This window comes from Pan troglodytes, chromosome 5 (assembly GCF_028858775.2).
Source record: "Pan troglodytes isolate AG18354 chromosome 5, NHGRI_mPanTro3-v2.0_pri, whole genome shotgun sequence".
NCBI classification, from domain to species: Eukaryota; Metazoa; Chordata; class Mammalia; order Primates; family Hominidae; genus Pan; species Pan troglodytes.
Window position 1 is genome coordinate 84,111,630 of NC_072403.2, and position 25,052 is coordinate 84,136,681.

Genomic DNA, 25,052 nt, shown 5'->3' on the forward strand with positions numbered 1-25,052 from the left:
CACTGTGGTCTGAGAGACAGTTTGTTGTGATTTCTGTCCTTTCACATTTGCTGAGGAGAGCTTTACTTCCAACTATGTGGTCAATTTTGGAATAAGTGTGATGTGGTGCTGAAAAGAATGTATATTCTGTTGATTTGGGGTGGAGAGTTCTGTAGATGTCTATTAGGTCCGCTTGGTGCAGAGCTGAGTTCAGTTCCTGGATATCCTTGTTAACTTTCTGTCTCGTTGACCTGTCAATCGTTGATAGTGGGGTGTTAAATCTCCCATTATTATTGTGTGGGAGTCTAAGTCTCTTTGTGGGTGTCTAAGGACTTGCCTTATGAATCTGGGTGCTCCTGTATTGGGTGCATATATATTTAGGATAGTTAGCTCTTCTTCTTGAATTGATCCCTTTACCATTATGTAATGGCCTTCTTTGTCTCTTTTGATCTTTGTTGGTGGAAAGTCTGTTTTATCAGAGACCAGGATTGCAACCCCTGCCTTTTTTTGTTTTCCATTTGCTTGGTATTTCTTCCTTCATCCCTTTATTTTGAGGCTATGTGTGTCTCTGCATGTGAGATGGGTTCCTGAATAGAGCACACTGATGGGTCTTGACTCTTTATCCAATTTGCCAGTCTGTGTCTTTTAATTGGAGCATTTAGCCCATTCACATTTAAGGTTAATATTGTTATGTATGAATTTGATCCTGTCATTATGATTTTAGCTGGTTATTTTGCTCGTTAGTTGATGCAGTTTTTTCCTAGCCTTGATGGTCTTTACAATTTGGTATGTTTTCGCAGTGGCTGGTACCGATTGTTCCTTTCCATGTTTAGTGCTTCCTTCAGGAGCTCTTGTAAGGCAGGCCTGGTGGTGACAAAATCTCTCAGCATTTGCTTGTCTGTAAAGGATTTTATTTCTCCTTCACTTCTGAAACTTAGTTTGGCTGGATATGAAATTCTGGGTTGAAAATTCTTTTCTTTAAGAATGTTGAATATTGGCCCCCACTCTCTTCTGGCTTGTAGAGTTTCTGCTGAGAGATCCGCTGTTAGTCTGATGGGCTTCCCTTTGTGGGTAACCCGACCTTTCTCTCTGGCTGCCCTTAACATTTTTTCCTTCATTTCATCTTTGGTGAATCTGACAATTATGTGTCTTGTAGTTGCTCTTCTCGAGGAGTATCTTTGTGTCATTCTCTGTGTTTCCTGAATTTGAACGTTGGCTTGCCTTGCCAGATTGGGGAAGTTCTCCTGGATAATATCCTGCAGAGTGTTTTCCAACTTGGTTCCATGCTCCCTGTGACTTTCAGGTATACCTATCAGACGTAGATTTGGTCTTTTCACATAGTCCCATATTTCTTGGAGCCTTTGTTCATTTCTTTTTATTATTTTTTTCTCTAATCTTCTCTTCTCACTTCATTTCATTTCATCTTCCATCACTGATACCGTTTCTTCCAGTTGATCGAATCGTCTACTGAGGCTTCTGCATTCGTCACATAGTTCTCGTGCCATGGTTTTCAGCTCCATCAGGTCCTTTAAGGACTTCTCTGCATTGGTTATTCTAGTTAGCCATTTGTCTAATTTTTTTTCAAGGTTTTTAACTTCTTTGCCATGGGTTCAAACTTCCTCCTTTAGTTCAGAGTAGTTTGATCATCTGAAGCCTTCTTCTCTCAACTCATCAAAGTCATTCTCCGTCCAGCTTTGTTTCATTGCTGGTGAGGAGCTCTGTTCCTTTGGAGGAGGAGAGGCACTCTGATTTTTAGTTTCCAGTTTTTCTGCTCTGGTTTTTCCCCACCTTTGTGGTTTTATCTACCTTTGGTCTTTGATGATGGTGATGTATAGATGGGTTTTTGGTGTGGATGTCCTTTCTGTTTGTTAGTTTTCCTTTTAGCAGGCAGGACCCTCAGCTGCAGGTCTGTTGGAGTTTGCTGGAGGTCTACTCCAGACCCTGTTTGCCTGGGTATCATCAGTGGAGGCTGCAGAACAGCAGATATTGGTGAACAGCAAATGTTGCTGCCTGATTGTTCCTCTGGAAGTTTTGTCTCAGAGGAGTACCCGGCCATGTGAGGTGTCAATCTGCCCCTACTTGGGGGGGCCTCCCAGTTAGGCTACTCGGTGGTCAGGGACCCACTTGAGGATGCAGTCTGTCCATTCTCAGATCTCCAGCTGCGTGCTGGGAGAACCAATACTGTCTTCCAAGCTGTCAGACAGGGACATTTAAGTCTGCAGAGGTTTCTGCTGCCTTTTGTTTGGCTATGCCCTGCCCCCAGAGGTGGAGTTTATAGAGGCTGGCAGGTCTCCTTGAGCTGTGGTGGGCTCCACCCAGTTGGAGCTTCCCGGCCACTTTGTTTACCTACTCAAGCCTTGGCAATAGTGGGTGCCCCTCCCCCAGCCTCACTGCTGCCTTGCAGTTTGATCTCAGACTGCTGTGCTAGCAATCAGCGAGACTTCGTGGGCGTAGGACCCTCCGAGCCAAGTGCAGGATATAGTCTCCTGTTGTGCCATTTGCTAAGACTGTTGGCAAAGTGCAGTATTAGGGTGGGAGTGACCCGATTTTCCAGGTGCCATCTGTCACCCCTTTCTTTGACTAGGAAAAGGAATTCCCTGACCCCTTGTGCTTCCTGGGTGAGGCAATGCCTCACCCTGCTTTGGCTCACACTCGGTGCACTGCACCCACTGTCCTGCACCCACTGTCTGACACTCCCCAGTGAGATGAACCCGGTACCTCAGTTGGAAATGCAGAAATCACCCATCTTCTGCATCGCTCACGCCTGGAGCTGTAGACTGGAGCTGTTCCTATTTAGCCATCTTGGCTCCACAAAAGTTTGTATTTTTCTGTAGTTTTATTATGATGTTCCTATATGTTGTTTTCTTTGTATTTATTCTACTGATGGTTTGCAGCAGTTCTTAAATCTGTTGGCATAATGTCTCTCATTGGTTTATTAGACAGTTCCAGCTGCTATAACAATATACCATAGATTATGTGGCTTGAAAAACAAACATGTCTCTCTCACAGGTCTAGAGACTAGAAGTTCAACATCAATATAACAGCAGATTTGTTGTCTCAAATCCTGGTTTGCAAACAACAACCTTCTTACTATATCTACAAATGGCAGGGAGAGAACAGTGTGGTCTCTTTCTTCTTATAAAGGAATTGATCCCATCATGGAGGTTTCACACTCATAACCTCAAGTAAACCTAATTACCCTCCAAAGACCCCAACTCCAAATATATTTCAGATAAGGGCTTCAATAAATGAACTTGGGGTGACAATAACTTTAAATTCATAGCAACTGATTTTGGGAAACCATGGCCAGAAGTATTGCTTCTGCTCCATACTCTATATTATTTCCTTCTGAGAGTCCAATTATACATATATTAAATATTTTTTCCATATTTCGTGTGTTTATTGTAATCATCTTTGTTTTGTATTTTACATTTTATTCTCCCTACTTAAGGCTATGTATTTTATTCTAATTTGAGTTCACTAATCTTACTGATCTTATATTCTGTTTTGTCTAATTTGAAAATACACAAGTCTACTTAGTTCTTAATTACATAAGTTCATTTAATGTTTAGTTTGAGTTCTAGAATTTTCATTTCTTTTATGTAATTCCTGGTTCTCTGTTTAAATTCTCCATGTTTTTATGTAACTTACTGAACTTGTCAAACAACATATTGAAATATGTGCCTTACACATCCACTCCATTATCTCTGTATCTCCTGTGGGTCGGTTGGTCTATTTTCATTATGTATGTTTCCCTCTCTCTCTCTCTGTCTTCCTCTCTTTCTGCCTTTATATCTATCTGTGTATGTCTCTGTCTTTTCATGTGGTATTGCCTACGTAGGGATGCCTTATATTTTTCTTGAAAAATTATAGATATAATTTGAGGTTTATGTCCTGTTACCCACGGAGACAATGTACTTTTGCTCCTTGCATGCAGTAAGAGAAGAGGCAGATTATTTTAATTCAATCAGAGATTGAACAGATTTGAAGCTGGAACCCATGAATATACCTAGATCTAATGAGTAAGGAGAAAAAATGCTGCTAGTAGGGTCATAAGAGAATAATGAATGAGGAGGCCACCCAAAAGGAACCATGATGGGATGAAGTAATGGTCAAAACTACCAGTAATACAGAGGGAAAAATATCTAAACTTTTCTCTCCTGACCTCTGGTATCCTACTGGTACCTATTATTTGGGGGAACTGGCATCTTAACAATACTGAGTTTTTCAGTCATTAAGTATGGTATATGTCTGCATTTATTTTGCTCTTTGTATTAATATGTTTGGGTTTCCATAACAAAATACCATAAGCTGGGTAGCTTAAATAATGTAAAATTATTTTCTCACAGTTCTGGAGACTGAGAAGTCCAATAACAAGGTGCTGACAGGGTTAGTTTCTGTTGAAAGCTCTCTTACTGAATTGTAGTTGGCTACCTTCTCACCCTGTCCTCAGAGGACCTTCCTCTGGGCTTATGTGAAAAGAGAGCTAGAGAGAGAAATACACAAATACACACACACATGCACACATACACAGAGAGAGAGACAGAGACAGAGACAGAGACAGAGACAGAGAGAAAGAGAGACAGATGAACTCCTTGGTGTCTTTTTTTTTTTTTGAGAACACTAATCCTATTGAGCTAGGCCTACACCTGTATGACCTGATTTTATTTAAACTTGATTACCTCTTTGTAGTCCCTCACAATACAGCCACATTCAGAATTAGAGCTTCAACATACAAATTTTGTAGGGATACTTTTCTCAGCAATATTTTCCCAGCAATATTTTGTAAATGTTAGTGTAAATCTCTTGGACATATTTTGTTAAATTTATCCTTATGAATTTTGTTTTTTGGGTATTTACAAATAAACTGTATTTTTAAAAATTATCTTGCTAGGTAGAGCATAGTGGCTCACACCTGTAATCCCAGAGATTTGGGAGTCCAAGGCGGGAGGATCACTTGAGCTGAGGAGTTTGAGACCAGCTTAGGCAGCGTAATGAGATCCCGTCTCTATTTAAAAAAAAAAAAAAAGTAACTCTCTTAATTGTTTGCTTCTGGTGTATGGAAATAAAATTGCTTATGTTTATTGACTTAGTATCTTGCTAATTGCTAAACTAATTTATTAGTCTCAATAGTGTTTTGTAGATTTTTTTTGGATTTCCTACATATACTATCATAACTTCTGCAAAGATGGATTTACTTTTTCCCTTTTAATCTTTGTTTATTTTTATTGCTTGATTATATTTGTTATGATCTCTATTACACTGGCGTATAGAGGTTTAAAAAGTATATATATTTGCCTTGTTCCTGATCTTAAGTAGAGAACATTTGCCTTCTATCCTTAAATGTACTGTTAGTGGTAGGTTTTTTGATGATTACTTTATCATATTCAGGAATTATTCTGAAATCTTTTTTATGTCTAGTTTGTTGAGCATTTTTTCTCATTAAAAGTGTTGGATTTTGTCAATACTTTTTCTTAAATATATATTTATACACACATACACATATATTTTATATATAAAATATGTTTATTTTGCATATATATGTGTATATAAATTTGCATTGCTAGGATAAATCTCACTTTGTAATAATGTTTTTATATGGTTATATAGTACTGTATTAAGTTTGGTAGTTTTTTTCTTAAATGTTTTTGCTTCCCTGTTTGAGAGACATTAGTTTTTAATTTTATTTTTAATCATTTTCAAAAATTTGTTGTGTTAGGACTTTAGTATTAGGGCTAAGCTGATCTGATAAAGTGAGTTCAGAAGCGAATGTGGTTCTCCTCCCTCTTTTTAAATAGTAAACTTCAAGTAAGATTGATATCATTCGCTCTTTAAATATGTTTTAAGGAATTTGCCAATGAAGATATTTGGTTCTGGCATTTTCATTAAAAATTGGCTTTCAATTATTAATTCAACTTTTTTAATAGCTAAAGGACTATTTGGGTTTTCAGTTTCTTTTTTGCATCAGTTTTGGTAGTTTGAGTTTTTGAGAAATTTCTCTATTCATGTTACTGAATTTATTGACATACAGTTGTTCATAGTATTCTCTTATTTGTATTTTTAATAATTCTAGGCTCTGTAGTGCTCTCCTTTCTTTGAGTAATTATATTTTCTGTTATTTTTCTTGACCAGTGCTGTGGGATTTTATCAATTTTATTAATCCTTTCAATAAGCAAATTTTTGGGTCCATTGATTTTTTTCTAGGTTTTATTTTTTTTTAGTTTATATTTCATTTATTTTCACTCTAATATTTATTATTTTCTTGTTTATGTGATTTTTGGCAATCTAAAATTTTGAAAGATCTGGAAATGGTATGGATAATTTATTGCAGGAGCAATAAAAGAGGCAAGAACATCAATTAGGATATTGCTATTAGAGATGATGGCCCAAATAAGGCAGTACAATGGGGATAGACATGAGGGAATAAATTTGAGTCACTGTGTTCCAGAATCAGAATTAAGAAGATTTGATGAAAGATTGGGGAAAGGGTGTTAGCAGTGGCAAATCCTTATGGGTGTGCAGCAACCTCAATTCTTGCCTTCTTAGATGAAAGAATTTGACTGAGGGGTATAAGGCAGATGAAGAGACTAAGGCAAGTTTTATAGCAAGAGTGAAAGTTTATTTAAAAGCTTTGGAGCAGAAATGAAAGGAAATAAAGTATACTTGGAAGAGGACTAAGCAAGTGACTGGTGAGATCAAATGCATGGTTTGAAGTTTGGACTGGGGTTTTATATGTTGGCATACTTCTAAGGTCTTGTGTCCCTTCTTTCCTGATTATTCGTTTGGGGTGGGCTGTCCGCATGTGCAGTGGCGTGCTAGCACTTGGGAGGGGAACATGCACAGTGTATTTACTGGAATTATACGCAATGCTCACTTGAGTTGTTCTTCCTTTACCAGTCTAGCATTCCTAGACCATGGTCATATACCAGTCAAACTCTGTCATTTTGTCTCATAGTGCACATGCTTGAGCCCACTCACCCAACTCCTGAGATCTTATTGGGAAGCTGCTGATCACTAGTTTCAGGGTTTTTTGTTTTTGTTTTTGTTTTTCTAGTGGGAGACTGCCTTTTCCTGGCGCTGGCTGAGATTAATTATTATTTTAGAGAGACAGTTAACAACTTTGCCTGACCATCACCTGATAGTCGCCTGACATTCCTGGTGGTGGCGGGGAGCCCTCTCCTGCCCTGCTCATGTCTGTCTACTGTAACAAGGGTAGGCTAAGATCAATTTTTGATCAATATATTGGGTTACTCTGCAGATGGTGGTACTGTTAACTAAAACAAGAAGTACTGGACAAGAAAGTTTCTGAGAAGCATGATCATTTCTGTTTTGTATATTTTAAGTTTGAGGCTCCTGTTTAACATTTAAGTGGCCATATATAGTAAATAAGAATATAAATGGATTTGGATAATTGTAAAGATGTCTGAGCTAGAAATTATGATTTTAGAGTCAGCAGTTTATAGTGCAAGGTATTCTTTTTGGGTACAAAATAAAATTGAAATTCTATTTATATTTTTATCTTATTTTAATTTCTACTTCTGCATGTTTTACAATGCAAATACTGTGTTATTCTAATAGGCATGCATAATGCATTACACAAATATTTATTATATAAGCCTTCTCAAAAATATTTTTTCAGAGGGCTTGAGATCAAAATGTTTGGAAAACTTTACATCTTTCATGAAGCCTATTTAAGTAACAAATGTAGAAGAGCAAGAATTGAGTCCTGTGTAACATCAACATTTAATAAAAGAGTAAAGAAGGAAGATTTTAGCCAGGAATATGAGAAGAGGTGATACAAATAGGAAAAAGACCAGAAAAGAAAATTGTCACTGAATTTTAGAAACCAAAAATGAGGGATGGTTAGGAATTCCAAATACTCAAAAGAACTTATTAAGATGAGAGTTAAAAAGTTGCACTAAGTAGAACTGGCACTATGGAAGGAATCACTAATGTCCTTGGAAGGAAAGTGTAATTGTAGGGATGAGTCAGATTTCAAAATGGTGGGAGGAAATGAGGTGTGAGAAAGTTGAGAGGCTATGAGTTTAGGTTACTTTAACAAGTGGCTTGGTTTTAAGGAGGATAATGAAAAAAGTGACGAGAAAGAGGAGGTTCAAATTGTTATTACTGGAAGAAAAGTCTTGATTATTTTGTATACTTTTGTGGTTATATGCCAAGAGGAAGGGAGTAGTAGAGAAGATGAGATTGAAGGCTCAGGAAAATAAAGGAGTCAATGATAAGTGAGGTACTCAATGGGCAGAAAGTATGAAATTCAGTGCATGAGTCTATGCATTTACTTTTGATCAATGGAGGACCTCAGATAAGACAGAGAAATAAGGATTGCTGCATATTCAGGTGCTATCATAACACAAAAATTATCAGTTGGATCCAAAATACATTTCAGTCTTGTGCTGTCTATCAGAGGTAACACCTCCAACAAAGTAACACAAAAAGGTAAACTAAAGGAATGAGAGAACACATTTTGTGAAGATGAGCTAAAAGAGAGCAAAAATTGCAGTAATAGAATTCAAGTCACAAATATTTCATAATTGATTCCCTATATTTTATTCTCAATCAACAACCAAAGAGATCCTATTAAAACCCAAGTTATATCTGGGCACGGTGGCACATGCCTGTAATTGCAGCACTTTCGGAGGCCAAGGCGGGCAGATTGCTTGAGCTCAGGAGTTCAAGATCAGCCTGGGCAACATGGTGAAAGCCTGTCTCTACCAAAAAAACACAAAAAAAACAAAAATTAGCTGAGCGTGGTGCCTGCCTGTGGTCCCAGCTACTTGGGAGGAAGAGGCGGATGGATCACCTAAGCCAAGGAGGTTGAGGCTGCAGTGAGCTGTGATGGTGCCACTGCACTCCAGCCTAGGTGACAGAGTGAGTCCCTGTCTCAAAAACAAAAGATATATGAGATGACTTCTCTCCTCAGAATCTTCCAATGGCTCGTCATTACTCATCATAAAAGTCAAAGTCATTGCTATAGTCCACAAAGACCTACTGGGTCTGACTCATTACTTTACTGAACATATCTTATACGACCTGAACCATCACTTACTCGGCTCCACCTGTGCCTTGAAACCACCAGGTATAAGCTCCACAAAGTCCTTTTTATTTACTGTTTTTACAGCCTGAGATGCTTTCCTCCAGATACCTGCATAGCTTACTCTTAGTCAAATATCACTTTCTCAATGTAGTTTTCTTTGACTAGCCAATTTTATATTGTACTCTACCACCACTCGGAGTGCCCAATGCCTTTTCTTTTGCATTTATTCCTCAGTACTTATCACCATCTATAATACCACATATGTTTACCATTATGGGTTTTTTTTATTTTTTTTTCTTTTTTTTGAGTCAGAGTCTTGCACTGTTGCCCAGGCTGGCGTGCAAGGGTGTGATCTCTGCTCACTGCAACCTCCGCCTCCCAGGTTCAAGCGATGCTCCTGCCTCAGCCTGCTGAGTAGCTGGGATTACAGGTGCCCACCACCACGCCTGGCTAATTTTTTGTATTTTTAGTAGAGATAGGGTTTCACTATGTTGGCCAGGCTGGTCTCAAACTCTTGACCTTGTGATCCACCCGCCTCAGCCTCCCAAAGTGCTAGGATGAGCCACTGCACCCAGCCTACCATTATGTTTTGTTTCTGTCTTTTTTCACTGGAACATAAACTCCGGGGGGAGAATTTTTGTCTATTTTTTTCAGTGCTGCATCCCTAGAACCTAAAACAATGCCTAACACATAACAGGCACCTAAAATATTTGTGGAAATCAATAATATGTACTGAGTGTATCACTTTATATTGCAAAATAAAATAATATTTATTTACCTTTAGTTTGAAGACACATCAGCAATAAATGTTGTATGATGCTAATAAAAATATTATTGAATGTTTACTATGTGTCAAACACAGTTTTGTATAACTCAATCCTAACATAGAGTCTATGAAATCATTATTATTATTTTCCCTATTTTATAAATGAGGATACTGAAGCACAGAGAGAAGATATAAGCTGTCCTAGGTGAGATAATGAGAACGTCAGCAAATAAGGATTCAGGCCTATATATTCTACCTCCAAGAGCTGCTCCTTAACCATGATTCAGTATTCATTGCTGCCTCTTACCTGCCATTACCTGCACAGAATCAGGGTAATAAAAATTTTAGTCATTTACAGAAACAAGAAAAGTGAGTGACAGACCATTAGATAGTGTGTAAACTCAACTTTAAAATGTAGAAACTTTAAATAATGTAATATAATTCATATTGAATTTATATATAATACATATATTTATACCTAATACATATACATACATATATAATGTATAAATATATATTACATATGTGTGTGTGTATATATATATGTGTGTGTATATATATATATACACACACATACACACACACACCTCCATGGGAAAAAATAATTTTCTTACTGATATTGTATGAATCTGATAGCCCCCCCAAACCTTTCTGATAATGATAAAATAACCATTATAATGCTGATAATGCTTTCTTACTATATTTCGGGCACTATGCTAAGCAATTTAGATGTATTATTTCATTTAATTCTCAAAACAACTCAGTGAGATAGGAACTATTATTACCCCCTGTCTATAGATGATGACAATGAGTCTTTGGGAGGCTTTGCAAGTTGGCCTGAGTGAATTGCAAGTAAGTGGATTGACAGATGGACGTGAGATGAGAACCTAGGCAATTTAACTCTAGAGATCACTCTTCTTTGCAGGTTGATAGTGAAATGAAGTATCCTTCAGTAAACATGTTGAGACGGTTATCTATGAAAAGAAATGAGTGTAGTTCCCTAACTCTTGTTATACTTCAAAATAGATTCTGAGAGATCAAGAAAGACAATGTAAAATGTTCAACCATATAAATAGTCAATGAAAATAAAAGTGAATATTTATAAAAGCACTTTCTGAGCTAAAGTACAACAGAAGGATTGCAAAGGAAGAGAATAATAGAATAGATGATATAAAATGAAAACCATCTTTATGGTAACAGAAAAAAACCAATATGGCAAGCAACAAAATTAATAAAAAACTATATCAAGGAGTTAATAAATCAATTAAATTGGTAAGAAATACTATGAATTTAATTGATAAATACACAAAAAACCTGATTAGTTTACATGCTAACAAACACGGAAAACATTCGAAACAAAGTGTTTACCTTAATGGTACAACTTAAATGAATAAAAAAATGATAAAATCATCAATAAATGGTAAATGATCAAAAAATATTTTTAATCATGTTATGAATATGTTAAAGGATAAATGTATAGCTATATGTAATACCACATATAACTATGTAACTGTGTATATGTGGATAAAAGATGAAATAGAAGGCTAATATTAAAGAGCAAAAGTCTTTTGACTATTCTTCCCCAACTTTGTCTATTCATGAGAGACAAGGCACTATTAAGCATTTATATTTGGGCTAATAAACTCTTCACAGCTCATATAGTATTGCAATGACATATAAAAATAAAGGAAGATACTAAAGCACAAAGATGTCATTTGGACACTCCTCTGTCCTTCCACCCAAAATCTCTATTTTGTTTCTTCTATGGTTCACTTCTGCAGCTTAACACAGTCATTAACCAGAGCCAAGCAATGAATTTAGATTATGCTTCATATTCTATGGATCGGATACCATGACCACTGTCCTACTTGATGGGAAATGTTCTTAGCTTCAAATATAAATGGGTCCTCCCTTTAGCTAAATTCCTTTATCCTATGAAGTTTTTGTTTCATTTGTTTTGTGTTCAAAATCGCACTATGCATTTGATCAATTTGCCTTTTGTGTTGTTGCTGTTGTCTTCTGGTTTATTTAATTTTTGCTCCCAGAATCCTCATTCTAGAGTCTCCATCCTCCTGCTCGAAATTTCTCTCTAGGGTTTCAAAGAGGGCTCTTCATCATGAGACTTCCCTTAACATCTGCTCTTCTGTGAAAACCATTTGCTTCCTGGATTCCCTCTTTCTTGGTAGATTTTGTTTTGCTAACAAGGATATGTGAGTGGTAAATTTTCCAAGTTCTTCCAAATTCTGAAGATTTCTTAAACTGCCTTATATTTGATTGATGGTTTACCTATATATAAAATTTCAGGACCCATATCATTTTCCTGAAGACTATTGATAGTATTTCACCCTTGTCTTCAAACATCCAGTATTGCTGATGGGAATTCTGATACCATTCTATTTCCTATACCTTTCTCTAGGACCCAACATTTTCTTTCTGGAAACTTTTAGGATCTTTTTTTTAGCTTTGTTATATTGAAATTTCATAATGATTTTTATCTTGGTGGTTTCTTTTTCCATTCATTGTATTAATATGCAATGACTTCTCCATTCTGGGAATTTGTCTTCTATTATTTTTGCAACTTTATTCCCCTCCATATTTTGTTCTTTTTTTCTAGAACTTTTATCTCATGTTTTTTATTTCATGTGTTTTATCTCTCTAACATTTTATCTCATGTGTTTTCTTATCTCTTGTTTTTTCATACATCCTTTCTTTTAAATTCTTCTTTTATTGAGACAGTTTTACCATTAATTTTAAAAGCTCTTTTAAGGTTGACATCTGAACACTAATTAAAGGTTATTTTAAGGTTTCTTTAAGATATTTCCTGGAATTATCTCTTACTCTTCCAACATTAATTCTTCTCTATGTTGATTTTAGCCTTTCTCTTTAATGTTATAGTTTTTATTTTAATAGTTTAGTGTTCCTTGATTAGCCATATATAGGGGAATAAACAAAAGCGAGGCATGAGAATGGATGATTGGGGTGTGTGTTTGTGTGTGCATATGTGGGAGGTGTTTTTAAGTGAACAACTGGAGAACCAGCCATTAGGATGGAGAAAACCTACCTGCCAGAATGAGAGAGGCTCTTTGCAGGTCAACAACACCTGTCTGTTTCAGATTTGTGGGAAAGTGGTCATTCTGCATATGGAAAATAAACTTAAAAAAAAAAAGACAAATAGTCATCTGTTTTAATTCTATTTCTCACTTCTCTCCTGCCATAGTATCTGCCATCTAACCTAGATCTTCTCGTGGGTTCTTCAGAGAAAATCAGCTCCGTTCTTGGTTACGGCCCTCCTCCATCTGTGATTTGAGCTACAGCTTCCTCCATTTTGTTTCACTTACCACCCTTTTACATACATACACTTAGCAGAAATTCATTGTTATCTCCCTTCCTTGAGAGTCCTCTTTTGCTGTGGGGTTTATGGTTCTATTATCTAAATGAATCTCACTGTATTATTTCAAATTTGAAACATTTGTAAGAGTATAGGGTTTGGGGGCATTATTAAGTCATTAGATTTTAAAGTGCAGAATTGATATTGTCACTTTTGGGTTACAATGTAGCACCCCTTTTGGGAAGCTATTTTGCAAATTATACAGAGAGCCCCAACTGTTACCACACAGTGATTATATGAGAGGAGCTTTAAATATTCTAAAATTTTACCAAATAATTTGATTTTTTCTAATGTATCCTAAAAAAAGACCATAAATATGAAAAAAAGTTTGATCAACACACTTTTCACTGCAGAGTTCTGTGTTAATGTGAAAGGTTATAAGCAGTTTAAGGACTAGGTAAGTGATATTCCAGCTCTATAGAATATTTTGTAGATATTAAAATGCTTTAGAAACGTTTAGAATCACATAGAAATACTTGTGCTATAATATTAAATATATAAATAGGATATAGAGTTACAGTGGAATCTCAGTTATTTTAAATTTGCATAGAAAATTGTATTAAAATGCTAATAGTAAGAGTGGAATTGGAAGTGATTTACCCATTAAAAAGAAACATTCTATATCATATTTTTGTCTTTCATAAAACCACATATTTTATAAACTTCCAAAGGGAAATAAATTTATGAAATAGCAATAACAACAATAAAAGACTAAGAGAAACATACCCACATACACCCACCCATTCCCACCCACATACACATTCACACTACGAGAACCAAAGAGAACTCATTCTCATTTATTCTGACATCTACTCTTTTCTACCCTCTCATCTACTTTTGTCAACAAAGTTGAAATATTACCTTGATAATTTTGCCCCCAGTTTCTGCTAGAGTGCTTACTGAATAGAGAAAGGAAAATGAGCAACTGTAATTGACTATCTCGTCTTCTTTTTCATGTTTTTCAAAATGGTACCATAATAATTTTTAAAAACATCCTATATTCATTGAAAATTGATCTTAAAATTTATCTGTAAAAGTATCAAATGAAAATTGAATCACAATCTCTTTTTCTAAACCTTCATGCTTATATTTATTCTTTATGTTATAATACTAAATACCTCAGATGGATTCTTATAAGGAAGACATTTGTGTTAATATAAGAACTCTGAGTTGGGTGCAGTGGCTCACGCCTGTTATCCCAGCACTTTGGGAGGCTGAGGAGGGTGGATCACCTGAGGTCAGGAGTTTGAGACCAGCCTGACCAACATGGTGAAACACCGTCTCTACTAAAAATACAAAAATTAGCTGGGCATGGTGGCAGGTGCCTGTAATCTCAGCTACTCGGGAGGCTGGGGCAGGAGAATCGCTTGAACCCAAGAGGCGGAGGTTGCAGTGAGCCGAGATCGCGACACTGCACTCCAGCCTGGGCAACAGGAGCGAAACTCCATCCCCCCTCCAAAAAAAAAAGAAATTATTCTAGACCTCGTCATGAATCACCTTAGTAATATCATCAAGAATAAATCAAGGGCACATTTCTTTTGTTCTGTGTGTCCGGCCCTGTAAATATTTTAATATTTCTTCCACTCGAATACCTTTTTAGTTTTTCTGCCAAACTTGTGGTTTTATCTATGGAATTTTCTGTATATGTATAGTAGAAAGTGTTGCAATTTTTATTTCTCTGGGTAAAAAATTCCTATGGGTTTTATAAAATAGTTTATTGTACTTCTTAAGAATTAAGAGGAAAAGACAATTAAAAATGCAGTTACAGCAAAAGGTCAGAATACAATTTTCAATCCTGCATATTTTCTGATATGTGGCATGGTGTTTCAAAAGTCATGTAACTTCACGATAGTATTTGAATTGAGTTTGTGTGTGATTGCTTAACATCTGTAAATTGTTAAGATAAGTTATTGCACAGGCCTACTTTAGTTTAGATTAGTTTGGAACACATCCCAGGGTATTTAATCAGGGTATAATCCTGCATAGTGCAATTTCTAAAAGGTGTGTTTGTGTGCTTTAAATAAATAGCATTTTTTTGTAGGCAAAGTTACGTCTTATCCTCTTTTCTAAAAAAAATCTGTTAAAAATGACTCCCTACAGCACTCTTGTATTATCTATAGCTTCAGGCAAATATAATACTTAATACTGACTTCAAAAAATGTACTGTAGAGGTCTGCAATGTTTGGTATTAACTGTGTTGAAATGTATGACAATATTCTATTGTAATATTATATATTTTTCTTTATAACTCATATGAGCAATTTATTTTTATTTGTAAAATTTGTGGTATGATTAATTTGTAGAACTGAAAATAAAGACTGGGAGGTGATATTTTGATAAAAATAAATATTTTAACATTGTCATGGTTAATTTTACTTTCAGTTTGGAGGATGGATTGACTACACTTATAGTTAATTTAAAAATACAAATTTAAAAATGTTGTGGTGTACAAGGAAATAAGACATAGAAAAAGTTTGGAATTATACAGTATTTTACTAAATGTTAAAAACAGAAAAAAATTAACAAAGCATCACAGACTTAAATGAATACAAAGTATTTTAAGAATAGAATTTAAAATGCCTATGCTGTTTTGACATAGTCACTAATTGTAACCTTTTGAATAAATTGGAAATTAAATTAAATTTTAAAATTCAACTTATTTAATAATAATAAATTGTGTTTCTTTTAATTGATCTGGTAGCAGTTCTGCACATACTCAAAATTTGGAACATGCCCAAATCTGGCAGTTAGTTCTCACTGACCCATTTTTTGTAACATTTAACAATGTGAAGCAATCAAAATAAGATTGTGATAATGATTTCTAGAGAATATTCAAATGTAAAATGAAGAGTATCCTTTACCCTTCTATCAGTATTATTGTGCTCCTTTCTGCTTCTTTATTTAGCTTTATTCAATTTTAGAAACTTTATAATTGTAAATTTGTGTTTTCTGGTTTTTTAAAAACTGCATATTTATCCTAAGTATACCTTGATATTTCTGTAGAAAAGAACCTACTTGATTTTATTTCTTATTATTTATTTTGAGATGGAGTCTCACTCTATCGTCCAGGCTGGAGAACAGTGGCGGGATCTCAGCTCACTGAAACCTCTGCCTTCCGGGTTCAAGTGATTCTTCTGCCTCAGCCTCCCAAGTAGCTGGGATTATAGGCGTGCACCACCATGCCCGGCTAATTTTTGTATTTTTTAGTAGAGACAGGATTTCACCATGTTGGCCTGGCTGGTCTCGAACTCCTGACCTCAGGTGATCTGCTCCCCTCAGCCTCCCAAAGTGCTGGGATTACAGGCATCAGCCACCACACCTGGCTGAAAAGAACCTACTTTAAATGATGAGTAATAAGTTGCTTATTATTAGTCTGAGAAATACAAATTTAACGTCTTCTTATTTGATGTAAAATAGTCAAAATTTCATACCAATCTTGTTGAATTACACGATTTCAAACTTTCTTATTATGGTCTGTCAGCTAAAGAGACAAAAAACAAACAAACAAACCAAAACCTTCCCACCACACACGTCCTGTCCCCACTCAGGGTTCTGGGCAGAAGAGACTCAGTGTCACTGACTATTCATGAAGGTCCTGGCCCTGGAGTATTGCACCTTTTAATGTTACCCTTAATATGCCCATGTTCAAACAATCAGGACTTCTGAGGGACCTACTCAGTAATAGATTTTGTAAAATATACCCTTATTTAGCTAGCACTTAAATTGAAGTTACTTTCCATAAAATCCTTATTTTGATATAGGTTTATGCAATGAATTGTTCATCTTGTTTGACATCTTAGTAGATGAGAATTCCGTAATATTGGTTATAATACTTTGTGTAGACATTATACCTAACTGCTTTTTTGAACCTAGTACACTTCATTTTATGACTGGGAAAGTCTAAATAAATCAACTAACCTTCATGAATTTTAAATTTTTTATAGCAAGTATTTCTCTTCGGTCTTAATTTTTCCTATATTATAATTCATTTGAGTTTTCTTTCCTGGAAAGCAGTTCTTAATTCATCTGCAGTATTTTCCTTTTAAAAAAGTGTATTACTTTTTTCCTGTCTTTTTCTTATTCTTATTTTAGCTTAATCTTATTCTATGGCTACAGTTACAGTTTTTCCCCATTTATCTGAATATTTTCAGTAGTTCATTTTCTTCATTTGACCTACTAAACAATGCTTCTTTTACTATTTTCTATTACTTATCAGTTAATGTTTCTATGATTTATTCATCCTGATACAATATTTTTGAGTACGTGTTGATTGAGTCAGTATTTGTGAAAAGGAAGCCTAGAGTTTGGTAATTAGCTTTTCCTGTGGAGGTAGTTTCTGAAGTAGAAACAAACACAAAACACCTGAAGTGCCTTTGGAGGCATGTAACTGAGGCAGCGATGTAAAGTCACAGCACAAAGAAACAGAGGTACTGAGGATATTTGAAAAGACAGCTCATGGAGCTGTTAGCACCTATCTTTGCCCTGTGACAGCTAGTCATTGCTGCTATCATTATTTTTTATTATGATAATCGTCCTCATTATTACATTCATTTTAAAGGTCATCAAATGGAGAACAGATATATAGGTTATTTTAAGTGGTGCTACATCTTATAATTTATCAGTGGATATGTTGCTAAATGATGGTTCCCCAATAGCTCTCCTTGGGGAACATTACATTGGAGTGGTCACATATGAATAAACTCAGAGTCAGATTTATTGCTTTAGTAAATATGTGCATGGAAAATTATATTTTATAGCATAAATAAGCTTAAGGTTAGTTTATTACTAAGAAACTAGAGAAAATATACACATTGACCTTTTTTGTGTGCTTACTTTGTATGTTTCTTCTATGTTAATATTTTTAATATTGCCTTTAATTGTGGATAATTTTTGAAAAGACAGACTTTTTAAAAATACTTGCAAGTACTGAGGTTTATGTATTTACATATTGATTCTGTAGTTCCTGGTAACATTTTTCTTTTTTTTTCCTGGTAACATTTTTCTAATCAGTTAACTACCTTGCTTAGAACATTTTTGCTAACACTCCAGAGTCAATTATAAAAAATATGACAGATATATGGTAAAAGGAAATTCAGAATAATCAAATCAGAAATGCTGAGAAAAAAACTCTACTCTGGCTGCTGAGAGGCTCTCTAGTCTCAGACAAGTCCCTGTCTAGGCATTCATATATTTGACTGTGACTTGTGGGAGGACCATTTCCACAAGAAATTTGCAAGGATAAATATGAAAATGAATACTGTTCTTTTTTTCTTAAATATATTTTAAGATACTGAAAAATTACTTCCAAGAGGGCATAAAAATTTATATTGTTCTTTCTTCTTCAAATAGGTTATGTGGGTATGCAATTTATGTCGAAAGCAACAAGAAATCTTAACTAAATCTGGGGCATGGTTCTTTGGAAGTGGCCCTCAGCAGACAAGTCAGGATGGAACCCTGAGTGATACAGCTACAGGTGCTGGCTCTGAGGTACCAAGAGAAAAGAAAGCACGACTCCAAGAGCGATCGCGGTCTCAGACACCCCTGAGCACAGCAGCTGCCTCCTCCCAGGATGCTGCTCCTCCCAGCGCACCACCAGACAGGAGCAAAGGGGCTGAGCCCTCGCAGCAAGCCTTGGGGCCTGAACAGAAGCAGGCTTCATCCAGGTCTAGAAGTGAACCTCCTAGAGAGAGGTAATAGTTCTTTCACCCTGTAAGCAAAAGGCAAGATTTTGCTAGGAGAGCAAAGCCGTTTTCAAGAATTTAACTTCTATTACGAGGAATATGTGGAAGTAGTACTTCTCAGGCCCTACATGGAAAAACAAAAGGCCTGAGGGGCGTTGTCTATCTCCAGAATGTATTCCTTAGGAGACCTTTGTTGAAAGCATTTCTTTCATATCATGCACAGATGTAAACATGAACTAAGTCACCCAGCTGAGCTACCAACTTCCAATGATGAACTCAGAAAAGCTCTTAGATCATGTTTCACTTATAAACCTAGCCCTTTAATTAAAAGTGTGCTCTGAGAGGATGTGATGGGGGAATCTGACCTATCAGAAAGTATGTGGACACATCAGAGAAGCCTTCTTTAAGGGTATTTCTTTTATGCTGAGCTCTAAAGAGTGACTTTGGAATTAACCAGGAGAAGGGAAGGATGGGTGCTCCAGGTATCTGCATAGGCACATGGCCTGAAGGAACAAACCCAACGTGAGGGCCTCCTAAAGGATAGCTGGTGGCTACAGTGCAAGTAGCAGAGGGAATGTGGGGGAGAAAAGGCTGGTGAGGTAGTGAAGGGACAGGTTACATTTTATAGCTTTTATTGTAGGTGAAAGGGAAGCCACTGAATATTTAAACAGGGACGAATATGATCAGATTATTTACTTTGATTGATTCATTCAAAAATGTATTCATGGGCAAACATGAATCTATGCACTGGGAAAAAGTGTTGACAAAGAAGACAGAGCCCTTATCTTCATGAGGCTCATGATTTTGGGGCCAGGACTTTTGTTAGCACCTAGACTGGGCTTATTGTTTTTGTATGTGTAACCATTACTTGGAGAAAGGAGGCTCCAAGGAAAGCTTTTGAACCCCTTTTCAAGCAAAGCCCATACAGTAAAAGATCAAGGACTTCAAAGTTAAATAGGTCTGGATTCTAGTCCTGGCTCTGCCACAATAGGCAGTAAAAACTCACTTGCAGGGTTGTGGCAGGTATTAAAAGAGAACATGTGTTCCCAAGCTGGCACATGGTAGGCTTTCAGTGAATGTAACTATTATTCAAGCCAGTAGTCATTGTGTATTTACTACAGATAAACACTGTGCCAGGAACCAGAGGGCATAAAGATGATTAGAACATACCTGGTCCCTTTTCTGACAAATCCTAGGGAAGAGACCACACACTAATCTAGGGAAGACAGACACCTAGGCAATTAACAAGGATGCTAATTTGATCAAAGCTAGGCAATATGTATAGTATTTTGAGAGCCCTAGGAAAGAGGAAGTGACTTCTGAATTAAGCTTTGTAAGATACTCAGGAGTTGTAGAGGAGCTACACAGCGTATAAGAGGGCAGTACAAGAGAATAAGTGTAACTAAGCTATTTGGAGAAAGGATAGAAAGGACACCAGAGATATCTCAGGGAAGGTAGAATTAACAGCATTTGGTGACAAATTGTTGTGGGAGAAGAAGAGACAAAAATACTGAAGCTGCAGTTTGGAACTGGTTGGAAGATGATATCTTTAAATAAGATAGAGAATTTGGAGCTGTAAAGTTTCTAAAGAGAAAAGAGTTCTGTTTTTGACATATAGTGAAAAACTACAAAAATTTCAAGAATAAGGGCTGAATAGATACTTTTTGTTCTGACTTTTTAGTTAAAATTTGAAGAAGATTGATAGGGACAAATACCTTTACTAATGATATAAATTCACAGAAAAGCAATGAGGAATTGGGAAGTACAGGAGCAGGAAGAGAGGTGGCCGGTGTAAAGAGCTGGGCAACTTCAGGGAGAAGCAAGATTGAAAGAGACACTGTTTATTTGTTTTAAATTACTGAAGAATTCTTGACCATATTTTGTACTGTCAAGGAGTTAGAAACAGAAAATTAAAGGTAGAGATGAGAAAAAGTATAATTAGTAGAGCAAAGAATCAGAGACACTGGAGAACTCCTTCCATTTGCATGACACTCTACCCTTTCATAAAACATCTTCACAGATGGTGTCTCTAATCCTCACATGAACCTTGCAAGGTAAGTATTTTTCAGCATTTCAAGAAAAGTAGATTGATTCAATGTAAACTTCTAACAAGAGCAACTATGCTTCAATGAGCTGCTAAATGTAGTACAAGCATCACACTCTTATGAAAACTATATTTGGTAATAATTAATATGTGTTCCCATTAGATCCCTTACCTTGTAAAATTCCAACACCCTTACAGTTCCACCTTCAGATCCAAATCCCTATAACTAATTATTGTAACTGAAATGATTTAAGACTGGAATGAGAAGAAAACATGTTTTTTATGTCTAGTCTTTATAAATTGCTCTCCTTGACGTTCCTTTGTATATCATAGAAAGAAGACCCCAGGGCTTTCCGAGCAGAATGGCAAAGGAGCCCTGAAGAGCGAGCGGAAACGCGTGCCAAAGACCTCAGCGCAGCCCGTGGAGGGGGCCGTCGAAGAACGGGAGCGCAAAGAAAGGCGGGAAAGCCGAAGGCTTGAGAAAGGGCGATCACAGGATTACCCAGACACGCCAGAAAAACGGGATGAGGGCAAAGCGGCGGATGAGGAAAAGCAAAGAAAAGAGGAGGACTATCAGACCAGGTACCGCAGCGACCCGAACCTGGCTCGGTACCCGGTGAAACCGCCGCCTGAGGAGCAGCAGATGCGCATGCACGCCCGGGTGTCCCGCGCCAGGCACGAGCGGCGCCACAGCGACGTGGCGCTCCCGCGCACCGAGGCGGGCGCGGCGCTGCCGGAGGGCAAGGCCGGCAAACGCGCGCCGGCGGCAGCCAGGGCCTCGCCGCCGGACTCGCCGCGGGCTTACTCGGCTGAGAGAACTGCGGAGACCAGGGCGCCGGGCGCCAAGCAGCTAACGAACCACAGCCCGCCGGCGCCCAGACATGGGCCGGTTCCCGCAGAAGCCCCGGAGCTCAAAGCCCAGGAGCCCCTCAGGAAGCAGAGCCGCCTGGACCCCAGCTCGGCGGTCCTCATGCGGAAGGCCAAGCGCGAGAAGGTGGAGACCATGCTGCGGAACGACTCTTTGAGCTCAGACCAGTCCGAGTCGGTGCGGCCGTCCCCGCCCAAGCCGCACCGGTCCAAGAGAGGCGGCAAGAAGCGGCAGATGTCGGTGAGCAGCTCTGAGGAGGAGGGCGTGTCGACGCCCGAGTACACCAGCTGCGAGGACGTGGAGCTGGAGAGCGAGAGCGTCAGCGAGAAAGGTAAGGGGGCGGCGCCGGCCGTGCGGGGACTTCAGCCAAGTGAAGAGGCGTGGGCAGAGGTGCAGGTGCTAGGCTAGTTGCTGGGTTCAGCATTGAGGCTGGGAATGCTCACAGATAAGATAGCGTTACCGCCAGTGGAAGGTCTTATTTTTATTAATTTAATTTTATTGATTGATTTGTGGGATTTTAAAACACAACAAGCTCCAAATTTAGGCTACAAAAGTTCTTGGTGATTTTGCATTCTGTCATTCTGGTAAATTTGGTATGCAGTCTAATATTTTTAAGATATTATTTTAGAGTGGATTTATTATTCTGTGAAAAACAATTTGTTTGCTAGAAAATGAAAATTATGCCTTATAAAGGAAGTAGACATTAAAAAAAAAACCACATCAGTTACGTAATATTACAGTTGCAAAGGTAGATTTTTTTTTTTTTCAAACTTCAAATTAACCTTTCTCACGAGTTGTGAACAGATTACAGTTTATTCTTGGACAATACGGATTTGAACTGCATGGGTCCACTTATATATGGATGTTTTTTCAATAAATATACTGGATTTTTTTTTGAGAATTGCAGCAATTTTAAAAACTTGTGGACGAACCGGGTAGCCTGGCAATATTTTAATAAACTAAGAAAAAGTTAGGTATGTCATGAATGCATACAATATATATAGATACTAGTCTGTTTTATCATTTGCTACCATAAAATGTACATGAATCTATTATAAAAAGTTAAAAATGATAAAACCTTAAACACACACTTATAGACTACATGGCGCCATTTGCAGTGGGAAGAAATGTAAATATGTAAACATGCGGTATTAAATCATAGCTGCATGAAATTAACTGTAGTGCATACTGTATTACTATAATAATTTCCTTAGCCTCTTCCAGTGATTTTAGTGTTGCGAGCACCACTTTAAAATGCCCTGTGTTGCTTATCATCTCCCTTTGAGCAGTTTCTTTCTCCAGTAAATTGCGTGGTATCTTGTGGTTCTCACGTATTTTTTGTGATGTTTAGTGCGATACCACTAACTTTGAATAATATCATGAGACCCATACAGAGTGTCATTAGTGACACTAGAAGTGCTCCCAAGAAGCAACGTCATGACATTACAAGAAAAAGTTGAATTGCTTGATGTGTACCGCAGATTGAGGTCTGCAGCTGCAGTTGCCCACCATTTCAAGATAAATTCAACCAGTGTAAGGACTATTGTTGAAAAAGAAATTTGTGACGCTGTTGCTGCAGCTACGTCAGCAGGAGCAAAACCCGTGCACTTTTTGTGAAAAACTTTTATCTTGCCTTAAAAATGCAGCTTTTATGTGGCTGCAGGATTGCTATAAAAATGTGTATCTATAGACTCTAATATTAGGAAAAAGCAAAGTCGTCATATAACAAAGCAGAAGGATAGTCAAGGACCTAAAGCTAGAGAATTTAATGCCGGAAAAGGATGGCTTGATCATTTAAGGAAGAGGTTTGGCTTTTAAAAAATGTCAAAAGTAGAAGCAGCTTCTGTGGACCAGCAGAGATGAGTTCTAGATGCCATTAAGAAAATTATTGAGGAGAAAGGATATGTGCCTGAACAGGTTTTTAATGCAAGGTGCTTTATTCTGAAAAAAAAAAAAAAAAAAAAAAAAAAAAAAAAAGTGCCAAAAAGGACATTTAGTAGTAAGGAAGAGAAGCAAGCACTAGTATTTAAGGCAGGAAGGGTTAGGCTAGCTCTACTGTTTTGTGCAAATGCAGTAAGGGCTGCCTCTGTGTATAAAACTATTAACCCCCTGAGTGTTGAAGGGAAAAAATAAACAATAACTGCCAGCCTTTTGGTTGTACAAGAAGGCCTAGACAAGAGTTATTTTCCTGGACTAGATACATGGATGTTTTGTCCCTGAAGTCAGGAAGAACATTGCTAGTAAGGGACTGTCTTTTAAAGTTCTTTTTATATTGAACAATGCCCCTAGCTACCCAGAACCCCATGAGTTCAACACGAAAGGTGTTGAAGTGGTCTACTTGCCTTCAAACACAAAGATTCCAGTTTGGCTTCTGGACCTTAAAGGCTCATTTCACATAGTACTGTATGGACAAGATTGTAACACTGTGGAAGAGAACCCCGATGAATAGAATATCATGAAAATCTGGAAGGATTACACCATTGAAGATGCCATCGTTGTTATAGAAAAAAACATGAAAGCCATCAGACCCAAAACAATTCATTCCTTCTAGAGAAAACTGTATCAGATGTTGTGCATGACTTCACTGGCAAATCAAGGAAATCATGAAAGAGATTGTGGATATGATGAAAAAAAAAGGTGTGGGGTGAAAGGTTTCTAAATATAGATTCCAGAGTTAATAGACACCACACCAGAGGGATTAACAGAAGATAACTTGATGGATGAGTGCTTCTTAAGCAATGACAGACACTGAGGAAGAAGAGGTAAAAGAAGCAGTGCCAGAAAACAGATTGACATTAGACAGTCTGGTAGAGGGTTCCTGTTGTTCAGGACTCCTTTTGACTTCTTTTACCACATGGATCCTTCTATGATAGAGACAATGACACTAAAGCAAATGGTGGAAAAAGGATTGGTACCATACAAAAACCAATTTTTAGAGAAACAAAAAAGCAAAAATGTCAGACAGAAATTACTATGCATTGCCATAAAGTTACACCAGGTGTGCCTGCCTCTTCTGCTTCCCCTCCCATCTCCTCCACCTCTTTTGCCTCTGACATCCAGAGACAGCAAGGCTCTTTTTCCTTCTCCTCAATGTGAAGACGACGAGGATGAAAACCTTTAGGATGAAGACATTTTTGGTGATCCACTTTTACTTAATGACTAGTAAATATATGTTATCTTCTTTGTGGTTTCCTTAATAACTTTTCTTTTCTATTGCTTACTTTATTGTGAGAATAGAGTATATGATACATATAACATACAACATTTGTGTTAA

General features: G+C 37.1%; 1 protein-coding gene across 32 annotated transcripts in view; it reads left to right on the forward strand.

The window, feature by feature from the left end:
- RIMS1 (regulating synaptic membrane exocytosis 1) overlaps positions 1 to 25,052 on the forward strand; it is a 517,655-nt gene that overhangs the window by 275,951 nt on the left and 216,652 nt on the right. For all 32 annotated transcript variants that reach the window (XR_010158065.1, XM_016955814.3, XM_016955798.3 and 29 more), the window contains 2 exons: positions 18,535 to 18,875; positions 21,244 to 22,109. Coding sequence is in view for 31 of the 32 variants with exons in the window: in XM_016955814.3 (XP_016811303.1) it covers positions 18,535 to 18,875; positions 21,244 to 22,109 (1,207 nt within the window). In the remaining variant the exon portion in view is untranslated. The remainder of the gene's footprint in view (positions 1 to 18,534; positions 18,876 to 21,243; positions 22,110 to 25,052) is intronic.